At 28.9% G+C, this 17,697-nt stretch overlaps 1 protein-coding gene across 1 annotated transcript; it reads right to left on the bottom strand.

The window, feature by feature from the left end:
• Nucleotides 1–15,529: 15,529 nt before the first annotated feature.
• On the bottom strand, nucleotides 15,530–16,519 carry LOC119684463. The gene has a single exon (XM_038098508.1). It carries the CDS (start codon nucleotides 16,517–16,519, stop codon nucleotides 15,530–15,532), a length of 990 nt encoding a protein of 329 aa, XP_037954436.1.
• Nucleotides 16,520–17,697: the final 1,178 nt, after the last annotated feature.

The raw sequence follows: 17,697 nt of genomic DNA, 5'->3' as shown, positions 1-17,697 counted from the left end.
AGTGACAGAGAATGTATTCTATTGTTTCCTCATCTTCGTAACAATGATATTAGTACATTCACTTTGCTTTTTGGAAAGTTTACATCAAACACAAAGGGAAGGGTATTGGCATTCTTTATATATATTAAGAAATTAAAATTCCATAGATAACCCAACTAATAGTGATACAGCTTCAATAGTTTTCGAAAAAAGTGAACGATTGTAGAAAATCTCTAGCATCGAAGTACTGTTGGTTAAGTGGTGGAATGTTACAGTATCTTAGTGTTTTTTCACTATCTCATGGCTTTGCAAATGGGACGATTGTAGAAGATCTCTAGCATCAAAGTACTGTTGGTTAAGTGGTGGAATGTTACACTATCTTAGTAAGTTTTCACTACCTCATGACTTTACAAATAGCTCAAACTCGAGTTTTCTTACCACTAATGCAGTTTAATAAGATAGGCTTATGTAGATATGTGCACACCCCACAAAGAAAATTTTCAAATCATTACAAATTTTTTAGGTGTTTTGATACTTTTTCATTTTCTGCATTTGGAATTCAAAAAAATATAATTTTATAAAAAAGATGCGGGATTTTTAATGAATATAAATAAAAGTTAAAACCAGACCAACAGTGCTGATGGAATATTAGTTTTTGTTATTATGACCAGTGCGTGTGCCAAGTCGTTATTATACCTACTCTTTATGAAGTTCATCATATTGTGGGTAATAGATAGTGAATGTTAATGTTTCTGACCTGAAATACTAAAAATAAATATTAATATTCAATAAATATAATGATTTTAATCGTAAACTCGCATTTAATTTTTATTACATATCACATTATTTTGTGGCTTGCAAAAGTTTAAAAAATCCAAAAAATTTATTTATATAACATATAAACAAAAATAAAAAAATATTTTTAAATCATTTCTTTTTTTAACGAGATGATGCGAATTCTTTATTTTTACTAATCGTATTACGCCTCCTGATAAATGTTCACTCATTTTCGAAAGACGGTACTAATCATTGGCGACAAGTGCCACGACTTCGTCTTTTCCTAATAACATGGTTGGATGGTTTTGGTTTTGTCCAAGTTTTTCCTGCCTTTGTCAGTCCAAGACTTTCCGTTTTGGAATTGTTTTTGTTGTTGTTTGTCCATGTGACAATAGCAAGGCCTCTACCATTTACTTGAATACTTTTTACTTTTGATAAAAAACTGTAAACTCAACTTTGCCGCTGGGCTAATGCGTCTTCGTTTATTTTGTAGATATTTTTTTATGGTTTTAGACACCGATTTGGAATGAAAAAGAGTTTCTGTCGTAGAGTTTGCTGAAGTTATTTTTAATATTGTTGACATTTATTTGTTAAGTGTCAACGCCAGGTAGTCACTGTAACAAGTTCCGCTTTGGGTATTTTGTGAGTCTGCCTCCACGGGGTTTTTCTGGAAGTCAACTAGTTAAAGAAATAAAATATATTAAAATCAGTACAAAAAGTATTGAAAAATTGATAAACAAGCACAATATGTCAGTTTATATCAAGTAATAGTAAATAAAAATATATGACAGTTCACTTTTTATAAAATAAGTGATGTGATGGTGACGGTAAATATGCGACTTCCAGATTTTATGGATGTAGATTTCATAAAAAGAAATATATTACTTTCAGTAATACCAAAGGATATTGAACAGCACTATAATTTTGATAGTGCTTTTAAAAATTTATTCACATAAAAAAAATTCGAGTTTTCTAAAGTGAAACATTCTTAGTGTGCTCACAACTACAGTGGAACCTATATATTTTTATAAATTTATCAAAGTGTGAAGTAATCATAAATATACTTTATAGTAAATATAGTCCAATTATCATTTTATTTTCACTTCACCATAGTCAAGTATGAACCATAACAAAATTGTAATTCCACATTTTTCTATATTTGATTCAGTTGGTTAAGGTGCGCTGACTCTGAGCTTCCTGGTAAATACAAGAAATAGTTCGAAGACCACTGATGACGGTATTTGGTAATACTTGAAACACCTATATGGTCAGCCAAAAATTCAATTAATTAAAATAATATGAAATGAATATTTTTCCGGTAGTACGTTTTGGGCTAAGAAACATTGCTCTGAACTGTCATTTTGTGAAGTAAGAATCAAATTAGCAGTAATTTTTTTTTCTAGCAATTACATATTTTATTTATTAAACAGTTTTTTTTTGTTTGGAAAAGTAATGAACTACAACAACAAAAATTCTTTTTCTATAGATGTTTCTAGTGTTGCCAAATATCTATCATCAGCGGTCTTGGAAATAATTCTTGTATTTAATTATTTGTAAATAATTTGTTTGAGATTGCAAGTACCAGGAATCAAACTAATGTGATATATATAAACTTTCATTTCCATTTAAGAAGAGGTTAACCACTTGAGCATCCTAAAAGTTTGTTCTTTCTGATTTGCTTGTCAAAATTTGTTTATTGATTTTTGTTCAAATTAATTTACAAATATTCTGTGTGATTGTTATAATTTTTTTATGAATATTAATTAAAATAAATTCAGTTACTTACATTTTAGTCTAGTTTGTTATGTGGTGTGAAAATAGTGTTCCAATAGCCGCTGAACAATATATGCAATTACCGTACGCTTTACTTTTTAAATTAACATATTTGAATTGTTAAGGGTGAATTAGTTGTGCTGTAAAAAATCAGCTGTTTCATTTCACTTTATAGAAAACAATACGTTCTATTCGTGTTAAAGTGAAAATTAGGGGAATAAAAAGGGAAATAAAATAAGGGATATGCGTAAGCATAGTGGTAATTTTAACAGCTGATTAAAAACATTGAGTAATTGCATTACTTATCTCTGTGTACAAATTAGTTGATGATCGTATTGGACTTGTGTTGTTTGTGTTTTTATGCTGTTTTGCTTTGTGCGTGGCCTTTTATAAGTTATTATCTTTTTTGCGTGTGCCATTTTGGGTATATTTTCTACGTTCGCTGCTAATCATAATTTATCATAATTTATTATAAATTTTTAGTCATACGATAATGTGTTAAAATTCATTTCGATGTAAAGCAAATAATAACAATTCTAAGCAAATTAACGTTCGAAACAAATTCATTATATTTCAATTGTTTACATTTCGAAGCGCTTGGAGTGAGGTTATGTGACAAGTTGTTTCTGCATTTGTTGTGGATGTGCAAGTGGATTATGTGAAAGCCTTCATAATCATTGCCATGGTTTTGTAATTTTGGTATTTATATTTCATAAAATTTCTTAGTTTTCCTTTAAGTGTGCATTTACTTGTATTTTATTTTGTTAGTAGCTGTACCTATTCCAACGGTGTCTAATGTAAATGACATATGCACCAGCAAACCAAAATAACCATCAAACTGTTTTCGACTTGCTTTCGAGGAAGTGATGTATTAAGAGCAAAAAATGAAGGAAACTATGGCATCAAATGAAAATACCTTGCTGTGGAAGTGGCAGTGGAAACCGTGGATAACGTGCAAGTGACACTTTGTTTCCTTGAGCGTCACGTTTTGCCTTGGTTGATGTTTCTGGTTGTAGTCGCTTTTCTGATCCATGTAATATGCTTTTTATATTCATCTTTGGACTTACGCTTTGCTCTTTTTTTCCACACGAATATAAAATTCATGGTAAGAATATTTTACTCATCTCTGGCAAATGCTGATTTATAAGTTATTTATTATTTTTCAAACATATTTTCATAATGTCAGCGTATTGACATTTTGCTAACAAGTATAGTTGAATGCTTCCCTGAATATTTAAAATTTCAAACGGTGTATTTGTGGTTGCATGTACGCACAATTAGTTTAATGTTTTAAAAAAAAAAAATTAAATTCCTTACAATATGATTCAATGATATTTTAGATGTGGTACTTTTATTTAGATCGCATCTTGCTTATCCTTCATCTGTTTGCCGAATCCCAAACGCGCTTAGACACTCCTTAGAATCTGTATATGACTTGTCAATCTTTATAAGTAAGTCGTTAAACTTCCTTTTATAGTAGAATTTGTTTTAAATAATTTTTGTTTCAGTTAAGCTAATGATTAAATATGCAGTTATGCATTGAACTTTACATTCAAATTTGGTAAATTTAATTAACAAAATAAAGTTGCATTTAACGATAGTCTTGTATGTAGAGATCAAGCGATAATTGTTAAAAAAATATGTCTTTTTGATATAATAAATGTACGAGATTTGGTAGTACTTTGCATATACAAGTCTATTAATATTCATTAGAAAGATACATATATATCTGTCGAATATAAATACTCAGTAATTGACAATTAAATTGAATAAAAACTATAAGATTAAATTAAATAATAATACCATCAAAACACATACGCTATCGTTGATCGGGCTTGAGATAACAAAGATTTTCAGTTAAAACTTAAATTCATTAATTAATAATTTCTGTAACTTGTAAAGTTTTTTAAATACTTGACTATATTTTTGATTTATTATTTCAGCCATTTTAAATATCAATTCTTTACAAAAAGACATTGCACATACAACTGTTCAAATCAATTATTAGATTTGATTACTTTTTTAATTATTTTATTAGATAAGTGATTTCAAAAGAGAGTTCTTCTATAAAGTAGAGTTATTGGTATTTTTAGTATTTAAATTACTTGTTCATTGGTAGATTAGATTAGTTTGCGAGTGGATATTAACACATTATGAGCGGCTAGTTCAGAAGACACGTAGCTGCGAGGAATATTATTGGTTAAAATATAGATGGACGGAATTTTTTCTATCTCACTTTACTATCTTTGAAACTTAGTGAAATATTTGATACAACATTATTTTTCCCTTGTATCACTTAAAATTACTTATTTTAAATGGGTACTAATACCTGTCCCGCTTATAAGTGTCAATCCTCGCAACGGGTCCAAATACCTGCCCCGCTCATAATGTGTTAACACTTCAAATCGGAATTATCTATTACTAATTGTATTATATTCAAATTGCAAGTGAGAAGCGAGCTACTCTAACCGTTATTTGTATTGTAACTCTATGTGCCATCTTTGTTAAAATATATGATTTTTCAGATGATGTTAATGTGATCCAATAAGTCAACCTTCACCACTTTTATCGGCAAGGAAACGGAAAGAAGATATAGAAAGTGATTGATAGATTCCACCTAATTTTTATGACAATATCTGCACAGTCTGTTTGGTGGAATACGCCACCTTTAAAGCACTAGTTCAGTTAATTTAGTTCATATAATCTAGTACATAATCTAGTTCATATAATCCAAATGACCTCAAAGACTTTCAATCTAGTCTTTATGGTGTGTTTAAATCCGTAATATTGCTAATTCTTATTCTATTTAATCTAGGCCATTTAATTTCAGTGATTTTAAAGACTTTCAAACTAGCTTTTATGGTTTGCTAAAATCTGAAAGATTGCTAATTCTTATTCTAATGAATCTAGGCCATTTAATTCAAATAAAATCAAAGACTTTCAAATTAGTCTATAAACTGTCCTATATTGCAATAGTGATGTGGTATATATTTAGATATCAGTCTCAATTAGGTTTATAAGTTCAGTGATTATGTTTGATTTACAACAGATTCCTTTTGTTGAAGGCTGCTTTGTTCGATGATTTTTAGAAAAGTCTGACTAATTCACTTTTCCTTGCGAGCGGTAAAATTCCAAATTTTAGCAAGAATTTAGATAAATTAAATTTCTTGATAAATGGGCTGTGCAAAATATTTAGTACTGCCTTATAATAAAATTTTAAATAGTTTGTTCAAGTAGCACATATATGTTATGTTGATGATATACACAACCTTATATAAATATATTTAATGTGCTAAATATATCTTTTTAGCACATTAAATACAAAAGAGTATTTAAAAAATGTACAAATAGTGTGCCATTAAAATTAATGTCTATAATACGACATGAAATTAATTATCTCTAAGTTCAATTAAATTAAATGTTAAATGTGTATATTAAATTTTGTATTGACATGTTTAATAGCAATCAAGATTGATGGAAAAGATAAAATTGGGTATTTATATCTTATTGATTTGATACTTTTCACAGCCAAATTCAACTACAGATGTGTATATCTAACCACTTCCATTTCATTGTAATGCAGATATATTTAGTTTTATTGACAGTTTTAGAATTTATATTCACTATATAAATAATAAGTTTGAATAAATGTATTTTCTTAAGTTTATTAATTTTTTTATTTTGAGGTAAAAGCATTGTTTCTTTTAATTTTTTCTCCCTATGTTTAAGATACATTTTAACTCCATTTAAAATTTTAGTTTCTTATATACATTCGTGTCAAATGGCTTTTGTTATACTATAGAGAGTGTTAATTATGTATGCATCTTATGCTTCTTAAACCTTTTGTTGGAGTTGCCCCTGCAATTCTGCAATTCGCAAATGGTGCAAATGGTGCAAATGGTGCAAATATTGCAATTAAAACAGTTTTCTAACATTTCAGCTGTGGTTCACACTCTTCAAGAACCTTGTGAAAAATATTTAATTTAAACGAGAGGGAAACGCACTTTCATTTACGCAATTTGCGGTTATTTTTTTGCGGTTAATTCAGCCGTGACCTGCATTTGCCGCAATTAATTCGCAATTTAATATAATTTTTTTCATAATAATATTAATTTCCACAAGAAAAATATTTAACTCCATTTAATAAAAAATAATAAAAAAATTTAAAATATGTGTAAAGTTACACATTCAAACAAACCTTGCCATAAACTTACTACAATAATTAATATTGGTACTTGCCTTTATGTAGTTTAGTTTAAAATCATTGGCTTAACCTTCCCCGCTTTAATTAATATCCACAATATATAAATTAAAGCTCTATCGATGTATCTTTTCGCAGAGCGGTTGAAGATTATCTATATGCAGTGCACGGATAATTAGAGTGCAGATACTATTCAGCCGCAAAGAGCTTTTGTTGCACACATTTTCATATTTGCGGCATCAAATCGAATTTTGCATTGGTGCTGCCACCGATTCACAATATTTCATGAAGAATTTATTAGCCTTATTATTGTTTGAATATCGCAGATAGCGCAGATAGCGCAGATATAGCAGATATAGCAGATATCGCACACAAGCCATTATATTATTTGTGGCTAAAATAGTAAAATACTGTATTTACTCAATCGGTAATAACGTGAAAATTAACCGTAAAATTACCTGTTATTTCTGTCAAAATAAAAAAAAAAAAAAAATAAATTAATTTATTTTAGTTGGATTACAGCAAATTTGCATATAAATCAGCGCAATGATACGTGTGCAACAATATTTACCAAAATCATTAGATTTGTTTAGGCTTTTGTTGTAGTTCTGTTGATTTAGTTTCATTTTATAGATACTTCTTTCTATTCAAAATGTGTAAATAGTCAATGAACATATTTTTTAAACCATTTATTCTTGTTAAATTGTTTTTAATTGGCTAAAATTTGTGAATCGTTTATACACGAAAATTACAGTAAATATTTAATTTTAATTTATTTGAATATTTATTGATCTATTAATTGACTCATTTACTCAGATACAATGTTAAAGTGGAAAAGCCAACGTAGCTTTAACGTAGAATGCCTCAGTAGTGGAGCTAAGGCAATCGTTATATAGTTGAAAATAAATAAGTGTTGTTATCGAAATAAAAGATGTTTCAGATTCAAAGTAGAATATGTATTGAATCTATGGATTTTAACTTAACATAATTAAAATGATGTTTTAGTAGAAGAATTAATAACAATTATTATTTGAATGAATCTTGATAGACTTTGGTCCGCACTCTTGTAGGGTATATAAAATTGATTCTAAACTATTAAAATTATTAGTTCAATATAATTTATTTATGTTTCCTGAGATTTTGTCTTCTTTTATCTACTTAAAAATATTTTATTTTTATTCTGTATCATTTTTGGTTAGTTCCAACTAGCGCTTTTGCATCGCTTTGATGTTACGTTATTACCAAGTATCAAATTTATTGTTTATTTAGACAGCTCATCTCAATCCAATATGTGCCTTTTAAGTACATTAAAAGGTCGTTGATGCTAGTTTTCTTCAGTTCCTCGAGATGAAGATTTAAAAAGGCCTAACTCATTATCAATATGTCATCATAATAGTGATAAGCTTAGTTGGCACGAACTACAAACAAGAAGCCTCACGTATATGTATATATAAATAAATACACACTGTGATTCTAAAAAATATTATTTCTGGAGCTTTCTTTCTTCTTGATCGAGATCAAATATTTTGTATGACAGCCAGGTCAGGATCTAGTAAACTTTTATATTAGATTTTTGGAAAATATTTTAAGTAGTTTTTTAAAAAAGCCATGATACCCAGACTGTCAAATATTGTTTAATACTTTCAATTACAAATGAAGTCTAGCAAATTCTGTGAAGCTTTTGTTTCATTAGCGTCCAATGCTAAAATGACAGCAACCACTATTACTCAAATTCGTTTATTTAGATAAAAAAATAGGATAAAACTTTAGGACTAAGTTGGATCAATTGTATATAATCCACAATTAAAAGGATTTTATAGGTACTATGAATATATACTACTGGCGCTTTTCTATTACTTTTTGAGCTAGTCCACAACCAAAATTTGAACAATATGCACTTTTACCTGGGTTTATTAGTTCATGGATACCAACCCTCTTCTGTATGTGTAAGTGTTATTAAAGACCATGTATAGGAGTTCCTCAAAATATCTCAGTATAAATGGTACTTGGGTAATGTCTGAAGCTTAGTGACTGGTGTGCGAGTTCAAATTTTATTAAGGGAATGCATTTAATTAGATTAAAGAAAATAGATTGTATTTGAGTTAAACAGTAAACTATAAGAGAGCAGTATGTGGAATCTATTTCCATGTTCTGCAATATAACCAATAAAAATCTTGTTTTCAAATCAAGAGGGGTGGAGAGTATAGTTCCCTATAAATTCTAAAGAAGTTATTTTTTTTTTGTATGAAACTCTTCGGTTTTAAAACGAATGCATTAAGAGACAAAATATTTATGTATGCAGTTTTGTTACAGAAAAAAATAAAGTGGAAAAAACATTTGTTTTTATCATTTTTACAATTTAATCCTGAAAAATTTTACGCATAATTACAATACAAAATTATACGTGATTCTCCCCTCAATTCCGATGCAAAAAACTTTTAATCTCATTTAAATGCAAACAGTATTATCCACGGATAGCAAAAAATTCATTTCTCTACTCGTACTCGCCAATATAAAAACTACAAAGGGAAAAGCGTAGAATGCGTCCCTTTTTGTCCTTTTAATGAGCTGCAATTTGAATGAAACTACAAAAATTTCGCTATTTTCCACCATTTTGTGAAATTTTCCACATTTTTTCGAGATTTTTTTAACATTTTTTGCATAATTTCTAATAATTCGTTTTGCATTTTTTTCATTTTAATTTTTCGCCATTTCAGTGAATTCATTGACTTGACTGGTCCAAGTGTAGGACAGGGATTAGGTGAGGGTGGGGCGTGTCAGCTAGTTTAGAAGTTTTGGATTTCGACTTATATTTTAATTTTAAATTAAAATGTCATAATTATTTGAGGTCATTAAATGGCATGTTACTCGGTATGTAATCACTTAGAGTTTATATGCAAATACCAGGACTGACTTTGGCATGTTGAAAGTTTTATAGAAATGAAAATAATTAGGGAAAGTGGCATCTAAAAATGAAAATTAAAATTAATACATTTTCATTTATACAATTTAAGTTAGAGAATATAAGATAAATACAAGAAAAAAATGAATAAAAAAGTATCTAAACCACTTACTAAAGTAAATTAATCAAAATATGAAAATGATCTCATTACTAAAGAATAATCTGTTGATGTACTCTTCACACAAAAAGTAATTAATTAGCTTTCAATTTATGACTTAAATTTTCAATCATTTTTAATAGTCCCCTTACAGTGGATAGTTTACTATTTACATATATAGGTATATACAACAAACTCATGTAGTATACAAGACTACATCGTTGTTATTGCAAATAATTTTTTTTTTACTTGTTTATTGCATTTGTCTTGTTGCTTCTATTACCTTAGTGCTGCTTAACGTATCAAGCTCTGAGCTCTACTTAAATGTTAATACTGAAACAGAGAAAAAACAGAACAACGTAAAGTAATTGTACCATTGGGGTTGTTAATAAATCTTTTTATAAGTATTTTTAACACTAAAACAATTAAGAAAAGTAAATTATCTAAATTTTTTTATTTAAATTATTTATATTTCTAATTGATTTATTAGGCATTTTTTTTTCAATTCATAATAGTATAAAGATTTTTTTAATGTATTTAATTTGGTTCAGGTATTCAGGATCAGGTACTAAAGTGAATCAGTATTTTTACTCAATACACTATAGTGTCAGCTCCTTATTCGGATTGTGTGGCACTTCATTATTTTAATATTTTTATTTCAAATATGTCAAAAATTCTATTCATTTTCTTTACATTATCACCGCGATTATTAACCACAAACACGTACAAAGTTATGTACGTACGGGTATATAATGAAATTATTCCTGTGAAAGTCCTACATAATCAAGTCAATACATAATCAAAGAACCGCTGAAGACGTATTCATCTCTATTTCAATATAAACAACTAAATAAAGATACAGAAACAACAAAATGTATATCCTCTTAAAATAAAACAAGTGTATCTATTTGCTTAAAAAGTATCTTTATATTGTAGTCACGTCATATATTGAATTTTTGGATATGTCTCATATTGGCATAACTTGAAAGGAAAGAAGATGTTTCGTATCTTCGTATTTTGTGTCAATAACACTTGATTGAAAAAAAAATTTGTTAATTGAAATTTATTTTTTTTATAAATAAAATACTTGATTGAATATTTTTGACACTGAAAGTAAAAAAAATGAAATATTTCACAATATCTGAAACTCATTATGCGTTTTGTATATAATATATTAGTGGAGGAGAAGACGTTGCATTTTTGAGAAAGGTGATATTGATAGATATTAGATAATTTCAGTAAATCAAAGAAGTGTCTTAACAAACAGTCATGATGCATTAACAAAGAATGTACATATCTATAAATAGTTCTTCGATTTATTTAGGGAGGCCTTCAGCTCCTCAAGCACCTACTATGAGCATTAAATACTGGTTGCTTCAAAGCTTTATAAAGCTACAGACTACATAATTTTATGTTTTTGTTACAAGCTATAGACTCGTTATTTTCTAGAAGTGTAAAATCTTTGTCAAATTAAATTTGTAGTATCTTGAATAAAACTTTTAAAACTGTTAAATACAAACATATAAGGTTAGTTGTTTAGAACAGCTAACCAGAAGCAGCTTTTGTTAACATTGTTTTACCATTGCATTTAGATTATTTTTAAATTAAAATTAAGACATCTATAGATCTAAGATTTATAGATATACACACGTTCAACAACTTTCCCTTATTAAATGTTTTTATAAATAATAAAACCATATTCATATATATGTATATATATATAATGTAAATTTTCATACACGTGTCTTTTTTGATATATTTTTAATATAAAAAATTAATAATAATAATTTCTTGTCTATTCTTTGAATAAATATAATTAAAATGCTCAAGAGATATTTAGTATCTTAGTGCTTCCTTTAATATTTACCCAACCAAATAACAACGTAACATTGGCCTGACGGAAAACACTTAAACATGCGATTTAAATATGCTTTTAATATAGTTTTGTATAACAAACTCATGTAGAAATGTTAATTAATAAATATAGTAAAATATTTATTATTCTTAGATAAATATGAGTTAAACTTTTTCATGCTTACCCCACTTCAGCCTCAGCCTAAGCCTCAGCCAAAGTTGTTCATCGTCAACGTAATTACTGTCATAAACGCACCGTAATGACTTTAACATAAGTTCGAGTAGTTAATACGTAATCAATAGCAGCTGCTGGATGAAGTGGCCACTTAATTGGATTTGGTGAAGTGGACTTAACCAAATTATTTTATTGTTTTTAACGTGAACAAGAAAAATATGCAAAAAATATTTCAATAAAAATCAATCAATTTCCTAATTTCAATTTCGAAATCTATTTCAAGTGTAGTCAATCGAAACCCTTCGCAAATAGAAATAACAAAGATTTAACATAACTAACTAAACATATGTTCATATATAACATATAACATATAACCATCAATATATATATGTATATATATATATTTAATAAATAAATAAGATACATTTATGGTAGTTTTATATTATACAAATTTGTTTGTATTTTTCAAGGGTTTTATTACAATATATTTTTAGTTATCAGGTATTTCCACTTAATTGATGAATGAATGAAATTGCTTATAAAGTTGTAGTTATTTGTTACCAATAAAATATCATAGAGAGATAAATTTGATTTTAAACTGCATACACCACAAACCGATAACTGTATCTAGATACAAATACAAGTATCACTTTTAATTTTATTTGCTTATATTTTCGTTGTAAAATATTTAAACAAATTTATTTTTTATTTGCTCTTGTAATATTTCATAGATAGTAGAAATGTTAAAGGAATATTTTTAATATTAATTAAATTTTAGATATCATAATTTACGTAAATAAAATATACATAAATTGGTATCAAATTTTTACTTTATTTTCAATTTGAAATATTTCTGATTTTTCTCATATTCTATATATTTATATATATATTTCTTTATTTCTATATAATAGATATTGTTGTAGATGCAGTTCACATTTTAAAATAGAAACATTTGTATTCTACATTTTTACATATCAATTATATTTTGTTTTTTATTTTTAAAAATTGAAAACACTACTAAACTTTCAATTATTGAACTATAAATATTTTAAATATTTATTTAAATTTATTTATTAATATACGGTACTGGCGTTATTCACAGCTTTTATTTAGATTATTTGAAGCTTGAATTTTTCTGAATTTAAAACAAATCTTAAGGTTTTTATTTCTCGATGCTTTGCATTATTATAATTTCAATAAAAATATACTTTTCACATTATTTCATACTTTTTAATATACTCGTATCAATAAAAAGTAACATAAAATATATTTAGCAGATGCACGTGAAATTAAAAAATAAGCGCTTGCATTATCCTCTCCCCATCTAACATTGTGTACCTGAGCAGACCAATAAAATTTTTATGCATATATGCAGTTAAATATACATTAATTCCTTTACATATATGCTGTATCTCTCCGGTTTTCTTTTACGACCGCTCCTTTGAATGTACCTATCAACATTTGTAGGCGTTAACGTCTTCCCAGACAAATGGTAATCTCAAGCAGCTTCTTGCCTTTGCTGGTGTGAAAGTATTATTTACGGTCTGACACTCACGAAGTACGAAAGGAGCTCGTAAATATTTATCAAAAAATTGTGTAGGTAGATGCATGGCACGAAATAGGAACAGGGTATTCTCCACCTCCACTTCCACCTCCTCCTCCACTTGACGCAATAGACTTGCATAGTTTATATGAAAGAAATTATAAAAAAAATATTGAAGTAACAAAATGAAACGAAAAACTTTAACTGAACTTTACTCGACTTAACAAGGATAAATGATCCTTTTTCGCTTTAGTAGAAGACAGCAATGTAATTGGCTACAAAAGAAAATTTGCATTTAAAGGATGACAACGACAACGGCAACGACGATGGCAACGACGATGGCGATGGCGATGACACTGACATAAGGCAACAAAATGTATAAAATTAAATTGATTATAAAATATATTTGTATGTAAATTAGTTTAGTGAATGCATTAATTCTGAGTTGAAAATTTTCATGTCTAAAACGTATGTCAACGCTATCAAATTGATTCCTCGAATACGACTGACAGAAATATGTTCCAAAAATAACATTTTGCAGTGTGAAAAGACTTAATCACGTTTACATATCATAGGTATATATTATAATTTTTACTATATATTACAATTATATATTCTATAATAATGTAACATTATATGTACTATAATATACAACGTAATATTATTTATTGATTCATAGAAATTCATACAGTAGTGACGTCTGCAACATAAAACACTTTTCATAGATTCCTACAGGTTATTAGTATTGCTACCAATATACAAAATATATACAATAATGTTTCATCAAACTGACACTGCAGTTATATGCAACATTTTCTGTCATGCATTCATTACTTTATATTACGAGGTATAGTAATATAATATATACATATTAGTGTTTTAGTGTTCAAGCACCGAACTGTTCGAGCAATTAATGTATATTCGAATTTTAAGATTAGGATTCAACATTTCAAATGCTTGTGTTCAAGATATTTGATGTCTTGAAGATATTATAACTACTCAAAGATATTGGAAGGCTTGACGATATTCGACCTACTCGATATTGAAGATATTTGAAGCTACTTGAAGATATTTGTGCTACTCGAAGATATTCGAGCTACTCAAACACATTCGAGCTACTCCAAGATATTCTAACTACTCAAAGATATTCGAGTTTATGACGATATTCGAGCAACTCGATATTGAAGACACTCGAAGATATTCGAGTTACTCGAAGCTATTCGAGATACTCGAAGATATTCAAATTATTCGAAGATATTCAAGCTACTCGAAGATATTCTTTAAGCTACTCAGAGACATTCGAGATCTCTAAGATATTTAAGCTACTCGAAGATATTCAAATTATTCGAAGATATTCGAGCTACTCGAAGATATTCTTCAAGCTACTCAGAGACACTCGAGATCTTGAAGATATTTAAGCTACTCGAAGATATTCGAGCTGCTCAAAGCTATTCGAGATACTCGAAGATATTTGAATTATTCGAAGATATTTGAGCTACGCAATGCTATTCAAATTAGTCAAAGATATTTAAGCGACTTAAAGACATTCGAGGCCTTGAATATATTCGATCTGCTCGAAGATATTGGAAACACTAAATGATTTTGTAGGTTTTAATGATATTTGAGCTACTCGATATTGTTCGAACTACTTGAAGAGTTTGAGCTACTGTGTGATATTTGCGTTATTCTGATTTGTGTTTTATTTTATTTTGCTTTTCTGTTATACAAATACGTATAACAACAAGCTTGAACACCATATGGTCTTTAAATATAATCAAGTGGGTCGCAGTGGGTCACCCAATGCATTTTTGTTCTCAAAATCTAGCCAATTTACTGTGTTCACTTGTTCTGGGTCACTTGAACGTGCTATCTTACACTATAGAATGAGTACTTCAATTGAGTTTACACAACTTATGTTATCTATTAATTCTTTCGAATTTGCAGATTATTTTTTTATGCGCATTGCTTCATTGAACCTGTCTAGCAAGCATATCTTAACCTAAGTTATAAACAAATGCTTAATTTGGGAATTACTTACACTTACTTATCATATTAGTTATTAGAACAACAACATTCCTCTATTATATTATGCTTTATATTACGTTTCCTTAGAGTAAATACTTGTTATAATTCAATAATTAAGTGCATAATACACTTGATATATATTTTTATGGACAATTGACAGCGACCCATTGACACGCTGTAGTCGGTGATATCTGACCATTTACGAAATGTTCACTGTCATTATATAAATATTCGGAAGCACAGATATTTACGCCATTTTGACTAAACACCAAACCATTTTCTACCAGTTGCGCTGACCAACTGCCATTAGCCGGTACGTTATTCCCACGAACCGCTGCAATAATATTGTCCTGATAATAAATCAAAAACATGCCTTTATTGATATGGTTCAGAGCAACATTAACCGCGAGACCATCATTGTTATCAGTCACACTGATCATAACAGTTTCCAGCTCCTCATTGTTCATGTCGAGATCGAAAGTGGTTAATACAAAGTAACGCGTATCGCTCATCTTATCGGTACTGCTTATGAACAAATATTCACCATTAGCTACGTTTTTCAAACAAAAATTCGTGGAGAAGAAGAATTTCTGTAAAGTCTCAGGCAGATTATTGATGGCTTTCGTCATATTGTTGCTCATGTTGTTGTTAGTATAGCCCCAAGACTTAATCTGTTGGAAGTAATAAGACACTGCAAAGAGGTAATTATTGTTATTGGCATTGAACTGCCGCTGACGCCAGTACAAGGCCAACTGCAGCGATGCCATGCGTTCTAAAGCGAATGCATCGTTCTTGTTGCCAGTGCGTTGAATGTATGAGGCAAATACTGCTATTTGGTCGAAATTTGTAAGCTTTTGTATCGCAATGTCGTACACATCTTGTTGTGTGGCTGCGGTATAACGAATAACTAAATAATTAAAAATCCAAATCACTTGTTCTCTCTTTATAGTGATATAGGCGTCACTATTGAGAATCTCTGCTAAAGATGTGGCATCTCTCTCGATTCTCTGCTGGAGTTCAGTGTTGCCAGAGCCATTTTCCTGTATAAACGGATTAATATTCTGGAGATCTGCTGTCCCAGATGTGGTTACAATCGCAGCTAAAATAAAAATGGATGTTATTGCTTGACGCATCTCAAATGATTGACGTAAACTAGAATGGTTGTGGGAATATAAATGCCCTTTTATACTATCTTTTTGAGTAAAAAAGTTATATTGCATAAAAGTTTTATATTCAATTGTTGAAGATAAGAATTTAGAATATTATTTATAGTTATTTTTTAGTAAATACTTATATTAATTGACGACCACTTAAGATTTGTGGATGTTTTATTTACTGCAGTTCTCTTAAAAAAATTAATTACCTATTATATACTATGACAGTAAACAATAATTAATTAAATAAATACAAGTAAATAGAGTACTTAGATGTTTATCAGTATGAGTCATGTTATTTAAATTAGAACAATCCAACCAAAGCCAAAGATAAGGTTGAGTGAAGCACTGCTTTCAACATCGCGATTAGTAAAGATATTTATATTTGGAAAAGCAATTTCTTATCAAACTGAATTTTTTTCAACAGCAAACTCGTATTGATTGATTGACTATAGAGGGCTGCGTCTAGACCCTAGTAATGGTTGCGTAGTTGTAGGTTATACAAATTTTTTTAATACTACGGATTTTTTCTAGACATTTCTCATACAAAAAATTATTTCCATAAAACTTGATAGTAAAGTTTTAAGCAGTTCAATATCGAAGTAACTAAATTTATATATGATTGCAACAAAAAAGGTGTTCAGATTGAAGAATTACCATAAACAGCATATTTAGTGGATCACATACTTTCAGAAGAATATTAATTTTTTATAATTTACTTGTGCTATGTAATTCTATAATAAAATTGCAATTTAATCAAATTTAATTTGAATCATATATATATCATTAGCAATTTGGCTTTAGGAATGACCTGTCCATGGAGCTTCCTTGGCTAGAACGACCCAGATGATCCAAACAGCCCTCAGTAGAAGAGAGTAGACTGGAATGATCAGTTTTGATATCTCTAAAGCTTTGACAGAGTTTGGCATGATGACCTGATAGTAAAAATGTCTCATCTATGTATTCCTGGCGAGCTAACGAAGATCATCGAAAATCAACAGCGCTCCCTCGTCAGTTGGAACTATAGAAGCAAGGGTTCCTCAGCGATCGCCACTCTCCACAACATTTATACGACCGATATCCCATGTACTCTCAACATAACCAACTCAATTCAAGAGCATATAAACCTCATTCTGCAGTATTTCCAGAAATGGAAA

The sequence above is a fragment of the Teleopsis dalmanni genome, chromosome 2 (genome assembly GCF_002237135.1).
Source record: "Teleopsis dalmanni isolate 2A chromosome 2, ASM223713v2, whole genome shotgun sequence".
NCBI classification, from domain to species: domain Eukaryota; kingdom Metazoa; phylum Arthropoda; class Insecta; order Diptera; family Diopsidae; genus Teleopsis; species Teleopsis dalmanni.
This window is presented reverse-complemented; position numbering and strand designations above follow the sequence as displayed.

Excerpts from the sequence above, each read along its gene's own strand:
- LOC119684463 (XM_038098508.1), bottom strand. The coding sequence starts at position 16,519 with ATGCGTCAAGCAATAACATCCATTTTTATTTTAGCTGCGATTGTAACC.